The sequence below is a fragment of the Saccostrea cucullata genome, unplaced genomic scaffold (assembly GCF_032062105.1).
Source record: "Saccostrea cucullata isolate Sc308-1 unplaced genomic scaffold, CSIRO_AGI_Scuc_v1 ctg3233, whole genome shotgun sequence".
Taxonomy (NCBI): domain Eukaryota; kingdom Metazoa; phylum Mollusca; class Bivalvia; order Ostreida; family Ostreidae; genus Saccostrea; species Saccostrea cuccullata.
In genome coordinates, this window is record NW_026929916.1 from 87,103 (window position 1) to 109,270 (window position 22,168).

The 22,168-nt window shown below is 33.5% G+C and overlaps 1 protein-coding gene and 1 long non-coding RNA gene across 6 annotated transcripts; one reads left to right on the forward strand and one right to left on the reverse strand.

The window, feature by feature from the left end:
• Positions 1–5,760: 5,760 nt before the first annotated feature.
• Positions 5,761–10,337, forward strand: LOC134282466 (uncharacterized). 3 transcript variants are annotated; one of them, XR_009995295.1, is made up of 4 exons: positions 5,761–6,215; positions 7,239–7,344; positions 8,030–8,816; positions 9,785–10,337. It is a non-coding gene; the product is annotated as an uncharacterized LOC134282466 (long non-coding RNA). The 3 variants fall into 3 exon arrangements; XR_009995296.1 differs by having other exon boundaries at positions 5,761–5,951; XR_009995297.1 differs by having other exon boundaries at positions 5,761–5,934.
• A 939-nt stretch (positions 10,338–11,276) lies between these two features.
• On the reverse strand, positions 11,277–15,892 carry LOC134282463 (uncharacterized). 3 transcript variants are annotated; one of them, XR_009995294.1, is made up of 5 exons: positions 15,775–15,886; positions 15,530–15,635; positions 15,110–15,213; positions 12,133–12,228; positions 11,277–11,959 (listed from the first exon to the last, which is right to left on the reverse strand). XR_009995294.1 is itself a non-coding variant. In XM_062764872.1 (4 exons), the coding sequence occupies exons 2-4, from the start codon at positions 15,173–15,175 to the stop codon at positions 11,795–11,797; spliced, it is 327 nt and encodes a 108-aa protein (XP_062620856.1). In that variant the 5' UTR covers positions 15,176–15,216; positions 15,775–15,892; the 3' UTR covers positions 11,277–11,794. The 3 variants fall into 3 exon arrangements, 1 of the variants encoding a protein (XP_062620856.1); XR_009995293.1 differs by having other exon boundaries at positions 15,110–15,216; XM_062764872.1 differs by lacking the exon at positions 15,530–15,635 and having other exon boundaries at positions 15,110–15,216; positions 15,775–15,892.
• Between the last annotated feature and the right edge of the window lie 6,276 nt (positions 15,893–22,168).

Below are 22,168 nucleotides of genomic sequence, written 5' to 3' on the forward strand. Positions count from 1 at the left end.
AACAAATCGATCATTTTCTCATACTTAAACGAAAGTTTTCATTATGAGTGGGTCTTCGAATCATCCCTCCAATTTTAGGTCACCTGAGTAACTCAGGTGACCTATTGCTATCCGTTTTTGTCCGTCGTCATGTTTCGTGTGTCGTGCGTCGTGTGTTAACATTTGAACATTTCCAGCTTCTTCTCTGAAATCACTGATCTAATTTCAACCAAATTTGGTATACAGCATTTATGGGTAAAGGGGAACAAAAATTGTGAATTTTATGGTCCCCGCATCCGATGGGCCTGAGGGGTGGGGCCAAAACCGCTAAAATTATAAAAACCTTTAAAAATCTTCTTCTTTACTCCTGGACATCAAGCAGGCAAACTGTACTGTTGGCATGCATGTAATGAGCATTGAGTCTTCTACCAAAATTGTGAAATTCATGGCCCCAGGGTCAGGGATTCTAGTGCAAGGGCGGGGCTATATAGATTATATAGTGAAAATGCATGATTTCTTTAAAAATCTTCTTCTCTGCTTCTGGGTGTTAAATAAACAAACCAAGCGCATAGATATGATGAGCAAGAGTGCATCTTCCAAAATTGTGAATTTTATGACCCCAGGGTCAGGGGTTCTGGTGTTAGGGCTGGACTCAATTGGTAATACAGTGAAAATGCATTTATTCTTTGAAAATCTTCTTCTCTGCTTCTGGGTATTTAATAAACTAACTTAGTTCATAGTTATGATGAGCAAGAGTGCCTCTTCCAAAAGTGTTAATTTTATGGCCCCAGGGTATGGGTTCTGGTGTAAGGACGGGGCTCTACTATTAAAAAGTGAAAATATATTAACTGTTTGAAAATTTTTCTTTGCTCCTGGTTTTATGCCAATGATTCAAGTATATATATTTATGATGAAGAAATGTGCATCTAGCAAAATGGTTATTTTTTATGCCCCCCCCCCCCTTCCTGGGTCGGGGGTGGGGTTGGGGGGTACATAGTCTGAAAATAAATTAATGCTTTGAAATCTGCTCTTTGGTATTAATCAACCATTTTATGATAGAATTTGCAAAATTTTGAAATATGTGGCCCCAGGGTCAGTGGCTCCTTTGGGATGAGGTGCACAACTGGTTATAAAGTGTAAGTCCATTAAGTCAAGGATCATATCACAAACATGATTAAAATGTACGATATATTCATGAGCCATGTAGCATAGTGGTCAGCGTGTTAGTCTCAAAGCAGTGTGAAACGTAGGATTTTTATTGCTAGGGTTCGATTCCCACGAATATCATCTTATATTTTTATAAAAGAAAAGCATTCTGCCCGCCTTGTTCACCCATCTTCTTTAAATATTTTATAGCTTCTTTCATTCTCTGGTAAATGCCAGTGTCCATATTTAATTCCCGAGAAGAGACCTTATTCTAGGTCAGGTGAATACGTTCAGGCAATATTGATTTGACAAAATTACTTCTCCACATGAACTACATATCACATAATCTTGTCATTTAATTAAATATAAAATTTATTTAATTTGATAATACATAGAATATTGATTGGTCCAAGAATTCAAGGCCATAAAGAACATTTTGTTCTGACGTAGTTCCATTGAGAGATAGATAATCGTTTATCCACATGGGATGGGGGGGGGTGGGGTCAGAAAAAAAATCAACTGATCCCCACCCCCTTAATAAGAAAAGAAAACCTCTGACGAGCAAGATAGGTTCCAATTTAATTAACTACATTGTGTCTTGCACATAACTCTTTTTGGTTTGGTGAACTTCTACACCAGACAGTGACTATGGATAAACAAGAAATCCATGGGCCATATCACTTACCTGAGTAATAATGGTCCCAACCAATCTTTACTCAGACAATTGAACCACTAGGCACAAATTCCTGAAAAAATCGTTCGACATATACATGTACTCCAATTTCGGGTATTAACCTTGATGAGGGCAGTGGAGCCCTTCCCTGAGTTATGTCCATGACACGATGTAGTTACGATATCGACACATTACTTTTCTATAGTTTACTATAATATTTCTATATTCTTAAGTGTTTATTACAATACTTTCTGTTTTAAAAAGTTTTTTTTACTGTCAATATCCACGATATCGTGTCTATATCGAATCAGGATTGTTTAAAGAATTATGGTGTCAATCTATAATACTAGTATTTTGTTTTCAACTTTGCGTTACTTGAAAACTATCTTTTATAAAACTTTCCCTGATGTGTCGATATCGACGATGTCGCTTCGATATCGAATCTTGTTTGCTCAACCCTTCATAAATACCGTCCCTCATTATCTTAAATTATAGAAATAGTAGTATAACGTTTTGATATGGAAAACCTGAAATATATGTCCGATCAGAAAGTAAAAGAAATGGCAAAAAGTTCGTAAAAAATGCTCCTCGTTGTCATATTATTTATGTCCATTTTAATTTCTTAAACTACGTACATACAAAATAATGCTTTGTAATGCCAGCATTACACTGGATTTTATGAAGTAATGCATTACATTACCATTACATGTGTTGCAATTTTTTTTGTAATTACACATCACTAGCTTTACTTTGATTTCTTATAATGCATTAATTGCAATGCATTACCATTACAATATGCATTACCCCAAGTCTGGTCAGGACAAAAGTCTACGAACTTTTTTGAATGACCCTCGTAACAAAAAATATGTGAAAGTTTTATTAAATTTCATTCATAGGTATAATAGGAGTGTAATTCTATAATTTGGAGGAATAATATGCATCTCTTATCCACAAACACTTCTTATATTACTTAATAACATTCAATGATACTTTCAGTAATTCTTCTTTACATTGTGCACCTCCCATTTTTTTTTACTTTTTGATATTACACTTATTTTGGGTCTTTAAATGTGAAACATGGACATAATAATGATATGGGAGGCGATTTGGGAGACAGAAAGTATTATTTTGTGAGGTCAGTTCTCAAAGTTTCTCTAGTTTCATGTTTATTAAGCAGCCTAACTTTGATCCATAAGCTTGTATGCCAAACAGATAATTCGGTTAAATAAATAAAAGTACAAATTTATGTACTTTATTTTTTTTCCAGGTGACATTGAGAAATATCTCTTAGTCGACTATACCATCGAAAATGCAGAATTATTTAATCTGTTAAAGATTCAGTGTCTAAATGGAGTAGACATTGGGTTTAAGTATGTCAATAAATCAAGAGTTTAAGATACGAATAAAACAGCTATTTTCCACCAACGTGACGAAAAAGGTTGTACATTACTTCACTATGCTGCCCAAGGTGGATATATCTATTATAATATTCAAAGAAATTCTGAAGACTCCTAACATAAAGATCGGAATTAAATGCTTCCGTGGAACCTGGGTACTAGTATCCTTGTTGAAAATGAAGTACATGTACCTACAAATTTAATATATAAAAGATTTGAAAGTAAAAGAAATCATTTTCATTAGAGTTGAGAGCTCTTTTAAACTTATGAATTACAAATCAGCAAACGAAAAGTAATGTAAAGGATTTGTAAATACAAAATTATTATAATTTATCTGAGATTTATCTAAACATGCGTTTTATGTGTTTGAAATTCCATTCAACAATTTTACACTATGCATCTCTATTTCATGACATTCACAACGAACCTTACCTACTGATAATTTTTCAAGATATTCTTAATTTAAGAGTATAGTGTCATTAGATGTTCATAGACAACAAAAAAAAAACAAAAAAAAAAAACAAACAAACAAACAAAAAAAACAAAAAAAAAACAACAAAAACACAAAAAAAACAATATGCATTACCAGGGGTTTTGAAAAGATATCGCTTGAGGAATTTTTTTTTTGTTTAATTAAAAGAAAAATATGCAGAAATTACTAGACATAATTTATTTATTCTCAATGTTTTGTTTATCAAACTTTTTTTTTACATCCACTGAATATTTTCTCCTTTATTTCTTAAGAAAACCCATTGCGTTAATCACTGCATGAACTACATAAGGCATGTCGCCTGTACAAATTTCTTGATCAGTGGCTGTTCCATCAATGAAACGTACAAAGACGTTCGCATCATTAATACAATAATTAATCTTTATAATCCTACTTTAAATTATTGTTTAAACAAATATAAATATAAACAATAAAATGTCTTTCTTTGTTTGTTATTACTGGAATTAACGGTCGCAGCTATTGCAGAAAAAATTTACAAAACCCGCTTACGCAGATTAATACAGTACTCCTTCACCCTTATTTCACATTAATGTAACAAAAAGTATGAACGAGCACCAGGCAATCGGGAAAGAAATATAAGTTATCCCCCTCCCTTTACTCTAAATATAATTGTCCATCAAAGTTATTGGAGCTGTCATATTTCTCATAGTAGGTCATCGTTCGGTACAGTACTACGTATCACCGAAATTGCCCTGTTAAAGCGGCAATACGGCTGCAAATCGTGTGCTTTTTCATTCAAATTTACCCAATATATCATTCAGGAATAAGGTAAAAAGTTGAAGTTAGCATTAGAGAAAAATAAATATTCTCTCCTCATGTAAAATTAACGTAATTAAAATCTGCCGGAAAATCAAGGGTCGTACAACTTAGTTCTGTTTATTTGTACCACGTGAATTCTAAAATGGCACGTGCATACAATGTAAGGTTTACAATTATAATGGAATATTAAGTAAAAGCAATTCTGAGAATCAAAATATCTTAACTTTCCGGTAAATTAATAATAGTTAACATATTAGTCTGCATTCAGACAAATTTAACATGATTAAGTACAAATGTTGACGTTTTGTGTATTGGGGTGCAGGAAAGGAAAATCCACCAAATCATACGTCATCGCGGCAAAATGTCAAACAAAATATCTTTCTGCAGTTCCAATACAATTTGCACTTCAGATGGCAATAATTTTTATATTTCATAAGTGCATTTTTACGTTTAGTTTACACTGATTTTTTTTTCTTTGAAAGCCATGGAGATACGAGGAATGATAGCATGTATCAACAAATCTGTCGGGTAGAACCTTAGCGAGCCCCACGTGAATGTCGCGGAGATCCCGTTTCTCGTTCATCCAATGATTATATATTCATCTCCCAACTAAATTTTTGTCAGGAAAGTTGCTTTTTAATTTCAATTAAGCCCTATTTTTGGTTTTGTTTTTCGTTTTTGTTGACTTTGTCAATGTAGCAGGCCTACCGGGCTTCCCTCTCTTACCATGCTGTTTTGTTTATAAAAACTATACGCATGCGTGAATAGCATGGAATGTGGAACCTCGAACACGTTGCGATGTATATATATTTATGGGCCATAAATAATTATTAATTTTAATGAAATAATCAGAATTATTTACTTATGAAATTTGTAATTTTCTAAAAGTGTATACATTTATGAGTATGAAAAAAATTCCAAATCCTACAGGAAAATTTTAACAAGTCTGTTTTTGAAGAGATGCGTGATATTGCCACTTTAAATACGATCATTCAACAAAAATAGTTAGCCTTACTTTCTAATCTGTTCTTTATCTTTAAAGATAATTATTGTTTATTCATTCTAATAAAAGATAACCACATGCTTGCTAGAGTATGCAAGTCCGTAATTCTTAATTAAATTAGTGCACGTATGTTTCTCCATATATTTACATACCTAAGGCCTAGACTGGTACCCTGGCATTGGTTAACGGGCGCAAGCGCCCTAAAAAACCAAAATTCCTAGCGGCAGCGACTGGAATCAAGGGCAGAGAACCAGTGCTAACCTAAGGCCATAAACATAAGGGTCGGAAGGAAAAACCCCTACATAAACAAATACATGGGCGCAGACATTTTGGACACCCAAGGTTGTGCGGAGGAGAAAATGCTAGCTGGCGCGTGATTGGTCAATAAGAGAAAAGACTTGTTATGTATTTGACAAGTGAAATAAAGTTGATAAAAATCTGATATCAAGACTTGGGTTTCTTTGAGGTATATAGGAGTTACAGGTAAAAATTTGAAGGGAGGGATGCACTTTGGTTAGAGATTTTCATTTGGTGTCAAACGCACCTAGTTGTAAACAAATGGAAATTGAAAGTAAAAGTGCAACGGCACGGTATATTTTTTCTGGCATTTTTTGTTTTCCAATATCTCGAACTTTCACGACAAAAAGACCATTTTCCCGAAATTCAATATATGTATCAGTGAGAGGTGCTAAAGTTTGTATGGAAGTCTATGGGAAAACATTTGGTGGTGTTTGTCCTATAGAAAAGGTATGATTTCATGGATAAAAATTGATTACAGCCAAAAAATCAATCAGTTCCTATTTTTTCGGCATTGGGATTATATTTTAGTTAGTTTTGACTATTTGTTTAAAAATTAGAGGGTCTGGGTAAATTGGGGCTCACAATGGGGACTGCACATAGTGAAAAAATGCCAAAATTTGTGCCCTAGCTCTCATATTTTCAATAAATGAACATGTAAATAATTTTAAATAAATATTTATACCGAAATTTACTGTGAATATTGTAAATAATGCAATATCAATATTTATGGGCATCATCAATACACAAAACATATGAATATCCCCCTCGCAGTTTGAGAAATTCATTTAAATCCATGTATTTTATGAGTGTAGACATTGGAACAGATTGAGTAATCCTCTTTCAAATTTGTGTTAATCAGAGTTGATTGAATAATTTATAACAAAATTTGACTGCTGTTAGCTAATTAGGGTACTTTGTTTTTACATAAGGGGCATAATCCAGCAGAAAAGCCAGTTTCAGTCATGTAATCAGTGCTGGCTTGAAATAAGAGTTATACTATTGGTGAAACTTAGAGATTACTAGTAGGAAATTTAATTTAAATTACAGTACAATATATTCTTGCTGAAAATACATTGAAAATGCAATAAATATGCAAAATTATAACTGAAAAAATTATGAAAAAGGTGTCTGAATATCCCTCCTCCTTGCCATATCCAATCTTGATATTCTGCTGAAAGGGGGGGGGGTAATTTTGTGCTTTAATCATGCTGAAAAATGAAGGAATTTTGTTTAAATTTGGTTTATTTGAAAAACAAGAGTCATGCTTATCTGCAGTTATTTTTTCCCAATTTCTTTGATGTTTTTAAAAATAATTATCTGAGTAAATTCTATTTAACATGATTTTTTTAAAGGTATTACATCACAAATGCTTAAAAGAAATTCAAAAGATGGTGTAAATAATAAAAAATTAAGATAGAAGCTGCTATATGCATTTATCAGTATGTTTTAATAAAATAAAATGTATTTTAGCAATGCATTATCAAGAAGGAAGAGATTAATGAACCCTACCCTCTTAAAATGAACAAAACATGGACACTCTCGGGATGATCCTTTTGCTTTCATTAAGAGTTTCAAGGTATGGTTTTCTTAGAAAATCTAGTTAATCTCTTAATATTTAAGTTATTAAGAACTTTTTATAGATTATTAGAAGATAAATTTCCTCAGAACTGCAGTTATTTAAGCACTTTGCTTACAATTGAGCACTGTATTCAGTCAGACAATATGATTTATCTGCCCTTGGCATTTAATCAATTTATTAATTATGTCATTGATAAGAAATAATATGCTAATAAATATATTTGCCTTTTATGAGAATATACATATTTGACATCAATTACATGAAATGATCATGAAAATTGGCTAAAATGTAGGTCACCCCCCTTCAAAATTACAAAATTTTCAATGGGGATGTATTTGATTCTCTGATGCCAGCAACCCACTGCTGATAGATTTTTTTTAAATCTTATGTACATTTGAACTAGATATAATTCTCTTTCTTTCCACTGATTATTTTATCTACATTAGTTTTCACTCTTTCCATAACCCAGCTTTTTCTTACAAAAACCTGCTGATTTTCTTCATTTTTCATTAATAACGGGTACCTGCTACCCTGAATGATTAACATGATCTACCTTCAGAAATTATTAGAGATAATAAGAAAAACAAGCAAAACATAAGCGAAATTAATCATTTTATTTTAAAAGTTTGAAAGAAAAATAGAGAAATGCTTCAATTTATAGACATTTTTTTCTGTTTCACAGATGTGGGTCTGATTGACTGGGGTGTGAAATGTAACAGCCAATGGTGTACTTAAGCTAAGACTGTCAGTCCCAATATTCAAGAGGTGAGATAAGCAATGGATATGTGTTCTAAATTTACTAAATTGACCACTTTTTATAAATGTTTCTTTTACTCTATAGGAAAAACCCCTACATAAACAAATACATGGGCGCAGACATTTTGGACACCCAAGGTTGTGCGGAGGAGAAAATGCTAGCTGGCGCGTGATTGGTCAATAAGAGAAAAGACTTGTTATGTATTTGACAAGTGAAATAAAGTTGATAAAAATCTGATATCAAGACTTGGGTTTCTTTGAGGTATATAGGAGTTACAGGTAAAAATTTGAAGGGAGGGATGCACTTTGGTTAGAGATTTTCATTTGGTGTCAAACGCACCTAGTTGTAAACAAATGGAAATTGAAAGTAAAAGTGCAACGGCACGGTATATTTTTTCTGGCATTTTTTGTTTTCCAATATCTCGAACTTTCACGACAAAAAGACCATTTTCCCGAAATTCAATATATGTATCAGTGAGAGGTGCTAAAGTTTGTATGGAAGTCTATGGGAAAACATTTGGTGGTGTTTGTCCGGAAAGTCTCGTTTACTTTCACTTTCGTTTTATAACTTCCGGGCAGCTCAGCGTTCTTGGAGACTATGGATTACCGCTTCGCATTAGGTTTTAAGCCTCGCAGCGGACTTGGAAAGTCTGTCATGTCGTTTGTTGCCCGATTATTGAAAAGAAGAGGGGAAAGTGGATTGAGTTAAACAGGTAAACAGCCATTAATTGCTTTTTTGTTTTAAAAAGTGACGTACATACAAGCTATCCGGAATGGGGCACGATTAGCGATTATTTTAAAGCATAACAGGAAAATTAAAATAGTTTTTAAGCTGAAATAGCGTGTTTTCAAACTAAAAAGTTTCCAAAAGATTGGTTCCATTACTTTATTCCATTGATTTAGCTCACGGGACAATAGAATCAGGTTGGGATTGGGATATAGTGTGCAAAGTCATTAAAAACAAATGGAAAATACATGTACATAATTTTATACATGTATCAAAATGCATCGATCACGAGGAAAAGGGTTGATAACTACATTTAAACATGATCCTGATTGAAATAAAATTCGTTATTTATTTTATTAATAAAATTATGCATATACCATTACAGTAGATATAAAGTAGATGAGCTGATTACATGTATGTACTCTATCCTGTTGATCCAGAAATAAGAATGTCAATCATTAATTCTTGCATGTACACAGGCATGTATATTTTCAATATTAAATGTAACTGCAAATCTTCATTAACCCTTCCAAAATGCTCTTAAATTATGAGAAGGCATTTTTTCCCACAAAATATAGGAATTAGCAGCAGGGGAACTAGGAATTTCATAACGGGGGTTGGGGGTGCAGTAGTAGGTAAAGGGATTTGGTGGCTGCATGGAAGGGAAAAGGCTTGGCGGGAATGCAAGGGCAAAGCCCTCATAAAATTGAGGAAATTCCAACGCCTGGCGTTATCCCTTTCATTCAAAAAATTCAAAGGGGTAGGGGGCACATGCCTGTCGCGTTTGTCCTGGATCTGCCTTTGATTAGATATTGAAAATTTTCTCATTTGTTGTACACGTAGTACAACAATTTAACTGTGTCTACTAACAGGCCGTTACTGGGACCATAGGATATTCATCATTCAACAATAGAACATTTTTTCTATTCTATATATTTTCAATTCCTGTTACAGGGCTCCAGAAGGTACTAGAAAAGGACAATGCTTCGACTGAATGTGTCATCCATGTACCATTATCTGTTAATGGGGTTTATCTCTTAGTTTTCTTATATAAAAACTTCCAAGTAATTGATGATGGAATTCATTTTAAATCAGGTACAGAGTAAATTTTTGGGCTGCACTTTTCTTTACTTCAATATTTAAATCTTACTAGTTCAGTATCAAGTTCACAAAAGCTCACATAACATGGCAAATCAAGGGACTATATACCTTAAATGCTAGTTCAATTTGTCATATATATACTTTCTTAATAAAAATAAATCTGTAAATAACATTTGTGAACAAGTACTTTTCTCCTCTGTGTGCCTTACATTCATTCCAACGACCGAAATGCATTCGACATTTAAGTTCTGCATAAAAATTGCTAACTGTGCTGTATGTTTGCACATTTGTTTCAATGAATAACCTTTTCTTAAAAATTCTTCAGTATAACAAGACCAATATTGCATGCTTATTTTAATACACTATAAATACACTTCAGAACAAATTTAAGGAAGTCATGGTTTAATTTGTATATTTGGTAGTTACAATTACATGTGTATTTAGTTTTCTTTATAAAGGATGTACACAGGCATATTAAATTTATACAGTAAAATTCATTTAGTAGAACACAGATACATGCATTGCGTATTCACATATATATCTAAGTTATTTTGTATCTCATGCTATATAAATTTAAACTAGAAATATGTCCATAGGACATGAATGCCCCGCCGAGGATATATTAGTAAAGCAACATGAAAATTTGTATGTATATAAAATTTGATATGAATATCCTGAATAGTGATGCAGCTGAATTGCTTGTTTGGAAAATATAGGTCAGATCCAGCATCCGAAGCAAGTCTGGTAGTGTCCATCCCTAGATGCATCATCCATGCAAGTTTGTTTCAGGTAGGGCTTATAGTTACTTGGGAATGAAAATATAGGTCAGATCCAGCATCCGAAGCAAGTCTGGTAGTGTCCATCCCTAGATGCATCATCCATGCAAGTTTGGTCCAAGTAGGGTTTATAGTTCCTTGGGAATGGACCTGCTCCAAAAACTTTAATTTTGTCACTCGTCTGGAAAATATAGATCAGATCCAGCATCCGAAGCAAGCCTGGTAGTGTCCATCCCTAGATGCATCATCCATGCAAGTTTGGTCCAAGTAGGGCTTATAGTTCCTTAGGAATGGACCTGCTCCAAAAACTTTAACCTGGTCACTCATCTGGAAAATGTAGGTCAGATCCAGCATCCGAAGCAAGTCTGGTAGTGTTCATCCCTAGAGGAACAATAGCTCTCATCAATATCTATCAGCATATGAAGTTTGATGAAAATATCTTGGATAGTTTCTTTGAAACTTAGCTCTGAACAGAGCTAAACGCAAATTGTGACGGAAGGACAGAAGGACGGAAGACGGACATGACAAACACTATATGCCCCGGCCATATTCATGGCGGGGCATAAAAATCTTTTAAAGGTTATAACAAATTATGAATTTAGCAAAGTAATTTCATAAGCCTCAGTGACTTTTCTATAACCAAGTTTTACTGCATCATTGTTAATGCTAAAATTCAAGAAAGTATTCACTTTTTTCTTGTACACATGTAGTTGATCACTTACACCTGATGTTTTTCCAGGTTCTCTTGAAAAGTGTTTCATTTTGCAGTTTGCACCATTCTGCTACAAATACCTGGTACTTTGCTGATGGAACAGACACCAATCAACCGCTCACTACACTGATAATTCATTATAAATTGTAGGAGAATTTCCTTTGGGACAAACAAACTGTTTCAACATTTTTCATATACAAGTTGATACTGATGAAATTTTGTTTGAATTAAAGGATAATGAGTACTAAAAGTACAAGCTAGGTGAAATACAAAAGGATTGATACAAGTCATTTAAAATTTTCATTTCTTTGCAGGTAGCGAAGAGTGCACTGAAAGTATTCTCAGGATCTCATCCGACATCATAGGTACAACTGGTCACTGTGCTTTCTTGGTTATGTAAGCAGGCTTATTGTGAAGGCTGAGATTTACGTAGCTCCAATTCCAAATGATGCTTGACTGTTTTCCATCATATCGATATCTGATGCAGTAATATAGAGCCATGTCATGTTTTAAATAACATCTTCCCACTGTCACAGAGTACTGAAATAAAATCGATTTTGATTTAATATATACAAATTATATTTTTTTGTTTTCATGGTATGTAACATAAAATTCTACAGGAATTCAAATAAATTACCAATTATTATTAAATGTACATCTTCTGAAGATGAAGGTTTTGCTTTGTTCGATCCTTTGCTGATAGGGCTACTTACCTTTAATAATGTCATGACAGGATAGGTACATGGCGGGTCTTCATGCTCGATAAGTTCTCGATCAAAACATCCAATGCAAGATGTGCAGACAATAACCTGTAATTAAGCAAGCTTCTGTTACATGTCATTTGAATTTAGGTCATTTTGCACAGTTGTATGCACACCTGATAATAATTAGGTGCCTGAGAAATAATGAGTTGCTGGTGAAAATCTGGCAAATATCTATTTATTTGACACAAATCAGAATCCTCTTCATTAAATTTCGTCTATCATTTTAGAAGAAAATCAGAATAAAAATTGTACTTTTTAAACACACGGACAAAATGTTTTCATTTAAAATTTCTGGTATAAAAATTGTGCATTTGTTATATCTTCATATTTAGAGTGCCCCTACCGAGGATAACGATAAAAAAATTGTTTGATGTACTCCGACAGACCTGTCAACATCATCCCTACCCATTAGAATAATTTTTTTCAGCACTTCAATTTTTTATCCCCTCCCCCTAATTTCCATAGATGTTTTAAAGCGAAGGTATAATTTTTTCGTAATGTTTGTGATTTTTTAATATAACACTTATCAATTCGTTCAATACTGTAATGCCAAAAGAATTACATACCAACCAACCTTGATAAAAAGTGGGTTGGAGTACTTCAAATAAGAATATTTTAAATAAGGCCAAAATAAAATTATAGTTTGCTTGGAATTGCCTCCCGCCTCATGGAAATGCCCCCTCCTGAAAAAAATTTATTGACCAAAAGTAGGAAGATTTTTTTTTTTATTTAATCAATTTTTTTGCCCATTACATGTATCACATACACCATACAAAAAACTGAAATATTGTCAGATCTATGTAAAATAAGTCTTTTTGTTGATGGTAGATACTTTTTTTTAAAGTCAGAAAATATATTTACTGTTTACTGAGATTTTTATCAAAAATTTAAAATTTATCTTCAATTAAAAAAAAAATAATTTCCCTCCCTCCCTCCTGTACCTGAAACCCTTCAGGCGGCAATTCCAAACAAACAATTTTTTAAGGATGGCCTAATGGCCAATGTTGACTATTATATTTGTTATTTTAAAAAAAAATTCCATATATCATACGTAATATGAAATTATACATTTAATCTGGCTGTTTCACCCAATTTTAATACTAGTGAGGTGAGATGACAGTACAGATGAATTATGGGTAAATGTCTAAAACCGTGGGGGTTGAGGGTAAAGCATCAATGGACAACAACAGACCATTTTGTCATTCTATCCATGTATAGAACTCACCACCTTAGTGTGGACTTTCAGTAAGACATGGCATATTCTTGACGTTACCTAATTGTATACCCATTATGTAGCCCAAAGAAGGTTCCATATTTGTTTGCCCGATTTCTTGATCGCCCAGATTCCGCTCGCCCTAAAACTTGTTCACACAGGGTCCGTTCAACATAATTTAATGTAGAATAAAATCTTATAAATTTCTTTCCTAATTTTTGTACATTCAAAATAAAACAGACCGTCACTGTGTCCGTCAGACGTTATACATGTGCATGGTCATCGGTCACACCTATAAACAGCTCAGTCCTTCAATTGTTTTCAAAACAAAACATAGCACAAATCAGAGAAATAATACGGATGTATCCCCCTAATTCACATCAATATTAATCATCTAATTAACTATAGTGCAAACACTTAGTTATGTAATTAATTTATTGCTCTTCGATCGTATCAGAATTTGAGAAAAAAAATTCAAGTTCGTAAGGGAAATAAATAGAAAAAAATGATAAACTTGTATGTTAATTTTTAATTCATATATATAAAAGTATATATAAGCATTAGGCGAACCTCATATAGGGCGAACAAGATATTGGGCGAAAAATATTTCAGGCGAAAGGATTCTGTGCTAATGAACTCTGGCGAACGAACCCATTACCCCCCCAGAGAATGCCACGCCCTACTGAAAGTCCAAACTAAGGTGAAAATCGTCATATGCCCTAGACACAGGCCTTTAGATTGCTTAGAAAAAAAATTGAGGTGTTGAAAAAAAAATAAAGGTATGGAACTCTTTTCATGGGGTACCTACTTTCGCCAATAAAATTCTTTTAAATCGAATGCTTTATAATTTTACTTTCTATCCATATCTATTCAAATATAAACAATCTCCATTACTACCAAAGTTCATTCCGTAATTCCTTATACTTCTCGAGATATTCTGAAATCAATTCCCAAATTGACCTTATTTTTTTTACTCGACATCAGCTTGGGCCCTCACTAATTGTAAAGCGGAAACGACGGGACAAATTTTCCCCGGAATTAATTCTAAACTCAATGAATATTTGCTCATTTCCATTCGAGCTTTACAAGTTTTTTCTTTAATTTGATCATATGGTGTAACTAAGTCACAAACAACATTTTAGCAGTCTAATTGATTTGAAAATCGAAAGGTATATAATGCATTCCGGGAAAAATTCGTTCTACCATGGCTTCATTTACTTTCATAATCAACATGGCGGTAGTTGTTGATGTAGACGTTTTCAAATAATTTTTTCCCGAAAGGAATATTATTACGGACTTAACGTTACAATCTTGCGTAAGAAATCAACTTTAAATTGTTGAAAGATTTTGCAAATACTATGCAACTCTTCGCCGCACTTCAAACACCGTCTGTTTACATGTGAATGACCAGGGGCCCAAGCTAATGTCGAGTAACAGAAAGTAGGTCATTTTTGCAATTGATTTCAGAATATCTCAATAAATATACGGAATTTCGGAATGAGCTTTGGTAGAATTAAAGAATGTTTATCTATGAATAGATTTAAATAGAAAGTAGAATTTTAGAGCATTAGAATAAAAAATATTTTATTAGCGAAATTAGGTACCCAGTGTAAGAGTTCAGTACCTTTATTTTTTTTTTTACACACACAAATTTTTTTAAGCGATCCAAAAGCCTGTGGCCCTAGAACTTATTTTGTTGCATCAATTTCATACCTGTATTTGATTTGCATTTTGAAGAATGTTGATCAACGTCTTAGACACTGCTTTAAGCAACTGCATCTTTTAGCTGTGTTCCTCAACCATGTTCTCTTGTACTTCTGCTATAGAATAAGTTTTAATGTAATTATATGTAACTAAGATCAAGGAATGAATTGAACAGACAGAAATTAAACCAATTGCCCACACCATGTTCAGGGAACACATGCTTTTTAATTAAGAAATTTGGTTTTGTAAAAATTGTTATTGTAGTGATATGAATTTTGTTAAACAGCTGTTAAATGTTGAATACAGAGAACTAGCAAAATATGTAAACATCTAGTCCTTGGAAAATAAATGTCCACAAATATTCAATTCTCGATCCACTGATATACAACAGGTAAAACTGAAAAAACGTATTTTTAATAAATTATTTACCCAAACAAAAGTGATGCAGCCACAGTATATGATGCTGGTACCCATCGGACACTGACAAAACTCCTCCTCTACAAGTACAATCAGCTGATAATAACATTATCGTCCTCTGATTTAAAAAAAAATCTGTTAACAGATTAATTGAATAGATGATTGGGAAACTTTTTCATTCGGGTATGACATAAAACACTTCTGTTTCGCTCAAAATTAATAAACACGAAACAGATGACATTATCTGACTTGTTTACCTGTACTTTGATCGAAATTTTCCTCGTTGACACTCGCACCCAAGCTTTTATGGCACACAATTCACCCATCGTAAGTCGGAGAACCCTTCTGCTTTGTAAAACTTCTTAACTTTTTCTCAGAAACATGCTTAAATCAATATGTACACAACTCTGAGAGCTGCCCGGAAGTGAAAATTATCGTAAAATCTCGCGAGTCACGTGACGAGACTTTCAGACCCTTAAAGAAGCTATTCAGTATTCTGCAAAGTGGAAGGGGGCTGGAATGTCATACTTCTACTGTGTGCAGTCACATGTAAGTATTTGTATGTAATTTATTTACGCAACAAATAGTTTAGTGTACAGTAATTTAATCTATATATGCATAAATTACATGCTTAAATTTAGTCAAGGGTTTCCAGGTGTGTGCAACTGTGTCAATCTGTCATGCGCCATGATCGATTGTTTAGGCTTTAAAACGAAACAAGACTGATTTTAACTTAAATCATTTTTGATATAAGAATATAGTAAGTTTTCGAAGGCGACAGAAAATTTGAGAATATTCTAACTAAACGTATGGTTAATGTACGTCGAATTTCTTTTTTGTCTTGTCTTTTTTCATTTACATGCGCATGACCTAGTTCTAGACCTTTGTTATGGGCAGCGGAAAGGGCAAAAATTACAATAATAAGAAAACAAACAATTATTTTATTTCAATAACCATAAAAACTTAACAAATGATATACAAGGCATAATCAACAGACCTTTTCACAGAACAAATATACATAAACGCAAAACCAACGAACCCGTTCGTAACAAACATATATAAATGCAAAACCAACGATCATCTTTGCAGTACAAACGTACATAAAAACACGACAATCGAAAAAAACTTAACAAACGTGCACGCGGTAAATCTAGTCTTCCCAGCTCCCGACGGTCCCATTTTTTCCCCGCGATTTCTCTTTTGTCGGCGCACAGAAATTCTTCACACTTCTCAGGCACATTTCTAGGTTTAAAAAAATTCAACTTTAACAAAGAAGATGGGCGCATTTGGCGAGTAATCTGCAGGAATCATTTGTACGAAACATTTATGGTTTAAATGTCCATGATTTGGTTGGCTGAACATAGCTGGTCAGATTCTTCAAGCACGTCCATAGGTTTTTTTTCCATTTAGTTTGATAGACCGTGTGAAATTGTAACATTTATGTCCATTTTTCCTGGGGTACTGTAACATATTAATGTTCCACAAAAAATAAACACCTAAAATATTTAATGCATAGATGCATCATACATGTACATTATAGAATAGAAGATTAGATTCTGAATTGATTTCGCTCGAGAACCAAACTGAACCAAAATTTATCTAATTCAACATTTTAATACATAATTACATAAAATGAAACTGACAAAATAAATGGTTGTTTGCATGAAAAAAAAAAATTAACGCCCCATGCCAGACTCGAACCAAAAACTTTTCGCTTCGAGTGCAGTGAACAGGTAACCCAACTTACTGAGCTATCACCGCTACACATATACCGATAATTTTAAAAGGACAAAGAAGCACCACATTCACACATTTGGATTTTTTGGGAAAAGTTAATTTTTCGTGGTCTCTGGGTCTTCTCTCCATTTTTTAAAAAAGTGTATTCGTTTCTTTAAATTTAAATACACACGAATAACGTTTCAAAATCGTGGAGAGAAGACCCAAAGATAGAATTTTTTTTTTAAATTATTTAAAAATGTTCCATTTTGTACCAAATGTCTGAACTGGCCAATTTTCAAGTTATTTTTTAGCTCAAAGCTAAATTTCGGGAAAAATATTATCCTTCCTGTTGCACAGGAACCCGATAAATAAAAAAAATGTTAAAATTTCATGTGACATGTCGATAAAATTTTCACTTTTCAAGTACGCCCAGATTCCTGCCGAATGCCCATCAAAAGCGCCCACGTTCTTTGCATATTTATTACTGAATCAGCAGTATCATCTGCCAAAAGCGGTAAATCTCGTACCCAGCTATAAATGCGAAAAACACTGAAAAAAGGACACAAATGTTTTCGTAGAATCGCGATTAAAAACAACAAACTGAGGTACAGTTTATATTTTTTAATAAATGAAAACCCTCATTTACATGCTAGATAATTTGTGTGCACAGAAACTCCCCCACACATTTTTAGCTCACCTGAGCCGAAGGTTCAAGTGAGCTTTTCTGATCACATTTTGTCCGGCGCCTGTCTGTCTAGCTGTCTGTCCGTCTGTCTGTCTGTCTGTAAACTTTTCACATTTTCGACTTCTTCTCAAGAACCGCTGGGCCAATTGCGATTAAACTTTCCACAAAGCATCCTTGGGTAAAGGGGATTCAAGTTTGTTCAAATGAAGGGCCGAATCATTATTCAAGGGGAGATAATTGGGAATTAATAAAAAATTGGTTGCATGTTTTAAAAATCTTCTTCTAAAGAACCACTGTGCCAGAAAAGCTGAAACTTATGTGGAAGCATCCTCAGGTAGTGTAGATTTAAGTTTGTTCATATCATGACCCCCAGGGGTAGGGCGGGGCCAAAATGGCCGACCAAAGTTTTACATAGAACTATATAGGAAAATTCTTTAAAAAATATTCTTCTCAAGAATGACAAAGCCATATTTCATTATTTTTATATGGAAGCATCCCCAGGTAGTGTAGATTCTAGTTTTTTTCAAATTATGACCCCTGTGGGTAGGGCGGTGCCAAAATGGCCGACAATAGTTTTACACAGAAAAATATAGGAAACTTCTTTAAAAATCTTCTGCTAAAGAATGACAAAGCCATAATTCATCATATTTATATGGAAGCATCCTTAAGTAGTGCAGATTCAACTTTGTTCAAATCATATGACCCCCGTGGGTAGGGCGGGGCCAAAATGGCCGACCATAGTTTTACATAGAAATATATAGGAAAATTCTTTAAAAATCTTCTTCTCAAGAATAGTAAAGCCATAATTGATCATATTCATATGGAAGTATCCTCAGGTAGTGTAGATTCAAGTTTGTTCGAATCATGACCCCTGGAGCTAGGGGGGGGGGGGGGCAAAATGACCTACCAAAGTTTTACATAGAAATATAAATTGGAAAATTCTTTAAAAATCGTCTGCTAAAGAATGACAAAGCTATAATTCATCATATTTATATGGAAGCATCCTCAGGTGGTGTAGATTCACGTTTATTCAAATCATGACCCCTGTGGGTAGGGCAGGGCCAAAATGGCCGACAATAGTTTTACAAATAAATATATAGGAAAATTCTTTAAAAATCTTGTTCTCAAGAATGACAAAGCTATAATTCATCATATTTATATGGAAGCATCATCAGGTAGTGTAGATTCTAGTTTTTAGCTCTTCTGAGCCAAAGGCTCAAAGAGCTAATGCTGTGGCCATTTGTGCGGTGTGCGTCGTGCGGTGTGCGTTAACTTTTTAGAAAATGGGCCATAACTCAAGAACCCCTTGGCCAATAAGTGTCAAATTTGTCACAGGGTATCCTTGGCCTAAGGGCTACCTTATATACTAAAATAAGGGTTGGGACCCTTAAACAAGGGGAGATAATCAAGAAAACAAAACCAAAAGTACTGGTTGCTAAAAAATCTTCTTCTCCAGAACCACCAGGCAGATTTTCACCAAACTAACATGCAAGGATCTGAGGATATGTTGAAGATTAAAAATTGTTCAAGGCATGACCCTGGGGCAAAGGGCGTGGTCTCAAGGTCACTTCAAAGTTACCTAAATTTACAAATAATAAAAATGTTTATATTTTGCTTACTATTAGGACTAGGATCATCAAATCTTGTAAGTTGATGCATCTCAGGACATCACATCATGTTAACTCAAAAGTAGGTCACGGTGACCTACTTTTTAAATTTTGTAAGCATTTGTTTTCAAATTGATTTCAAGGCATATTTCAGGCATTTTAAGGCGTATGATCATCAAACTTTGTCAATTGATGCATCTTGGGTCCTTGAACAACGTAAGCTTAACAGTAGGTCACCGTGACCTACTTTTTGAACTTTATGACTAGTTCTTTTTAAAACATTTAATCCAATTATTTCAGACACTGAGAGGTTTAGAATCATCAAATCTTGTAAATTGATGCATCTTGGGACCTTAAAACATATTTATGAAAAAGTAGGTCACTGTGACCTACTTTTTGAATTTTGCAGGCATTTGTTTATGAATTGTTTAAAAGGCATATTTTGATTACCTTCAGATCTAGGATTATCAAACTTGGTCAGGAGATGCGTCTTGTGACTTTAAAAAATGTCGACCAAAATAAAGGTCACGGTGACCTACTTTAAACATTTTATGGCTATATTTTAGTATCTTAGGAATTTATTGGCTTAGAATCATCAAACTTTGTGAGTTGATGCGTCTTAGGTTTTCGGAGAGTGACGACCAAAAAGTAGGTCACGGTGACCTACTTTTGACATTTTATGGCTTTATTTAAGTATCTACGGTACTTATTGGCTTAGAATCATCAAACTTTGTAAGTTGATGAATCTTGGGTTTTCGGAGAATGATGTCCAAAAAGTAGGTCACTGTGACCTACTTTCGACATTTTAAAGCTATATTTTAGTATCTTAGGTATTTATTGGCTTAGAATTATCAAACTTTGTGAGTTGATGCATCTTGGGTTTTCGGAGAGTGACGACCAAAAAGTAGGTCACGGTGACCTACTTTTGACATTTTATGGCTTTATTTAAGTATATATGATACTAATTGGCTTAGAATCATCAAACTTTGTAAGTTGCTGCATCTTGGGTTTTCGGAGAATGATGTCCAAAAAGTAGGTCACGGTGACCTACTTTCGACATTTTATGGCTTTATTTAAGTATCTTAGGTATTTATTGGCTTAGAATCATCAAACTTTGTGAGTTGATGCGTCTTAGGTTTTCGGAGAGTGACGACCAAAAAGTAGGTCACGGTGACTTACTTTAAACATTTTATGGCTTTATTTAAGTATCTCTATGGTACTTATTGGCTTAGAATCATCAAACTTTGTAAGTTGATGCATCTTGGGTTTTCGGAGAATGATGTCCAAAAAGTAGGTCACGGTGACCTAATTTTTGACATTTAAGGCTTTATTTAAGTATCTACGGTACTAACTGGTTTAACTTTGTTTGTTGATGCATCTTTGGTTTTTAGAGATTGTCAACCAAAAAGTAGGTCATGGTGACCTACTTTTGAATATCTCAAGGACTTATTGGCTTAGAATCATCAAACTTTGTAAGTTGATGCATCTTGGGTTTTCGGAGAATGATGTCCAAGAAGTAGGTCACGGTGACCTAATTTTTGACATTTAAGGCTTTATTTAAGTATCTACAGTACTAACTGGTTTAACTTTGTTTGTTGATGCATCTTTGGTTTTTAGAGATTGTCAACCAAAAAGTCGGTCATGGTGACCTACTTTTGAATATCTCAAGGACTTATTGACTTAGAATCATCAAACTTTGTAAGTTGATGCATCTTGGGTTTTCGGAGAATGATGTCCAAGAAGTGGTCACAGTGACCTACTTTTAAAAATCTCAAATACTTATTGGCTTAGAATCTTCAATCTTTGTTTATTAATGCATCTTGAGTCTTCAGAAAACTTCAATCTTAATATAGGTCACTGTGATGTACTTATGGTTTTTTATAGCTTTATTATTAAAAATATTTTCAGTCCTAATTGGCTAAGAATCATCAAACTTTGTCAGTTGATGCAACTTGGGTCTTAGGATACTCAGGGTTAGAGGCTTCAAATAGAAGTGATAGATTTTACAACCCCTGCGAAATGATATTCATGATTTTAAGAACCTTTATGAGTTGTTCATAATTGTTCATGAATGGTTCTTAAAGGATTCTTAACATAGAAGTAGTTCATGAATAAAATTCATGAAAACATTCATAATTCATAGTTCATGAACATTTGATGAATCTTTATGAACATGAATGGGATCTTTAATTTTTTTCCATTTTCAATTTAAATCTCAGACATAAATTAATCTCACACATTTTTTTAATTCATCATGTTCATGAACATTCATGATTATTCATGAATTGATATTTTCTTTACATTCTTTTATTAAAAAAATTCTAACGAGTCAAAAATCAAAGATTTGCTAGTTGTTAAGTTACATTTTAATACTCGACATCACCATTTGCAAACAAAATTTACAATTCTTGGATAAAAATTTTAAAAATAATGGTTACCATTCTTAGTATAAGATATTGTACATTTAGTTGTTATATTAAGATGCCCATGGTACAAAAGTATATTAAATATAAATTGGATTCAGATATTTGTCAGAAATGTTTTTACATGATTTCTCTAAATAATGCCCTGGCATTTCAGCAAAAATCATAAATGAAAACCTACCACAATAAAAGTAAATAATTAAAGCATTTTCAAACT

Bases quoted from the DNA above. Each gene is read 5' to 3' on its own strand.
- LOC134282463 (XM_062764872.1), bottom strand. From the start codon at position 15,175: ATGCAGTTGCTTAAAGCAGTGTCTAAGACGTTGATCAACATTCTTCAA. The intron at 12,229-15,109 runs GTATGAAATTGA...GCTTAATTACAG, and splicing joins AAAATGCAAATCAAATACAG to GTTATTGTCTGCACATCTTG. The intron at 11,960-12,132 runs GTAAGTAGCCCT...ATTTTATTTCAG, and splicing joins CTGTCATGACATTATTAAAG to TACTCTGTGACAGTGGGAAG.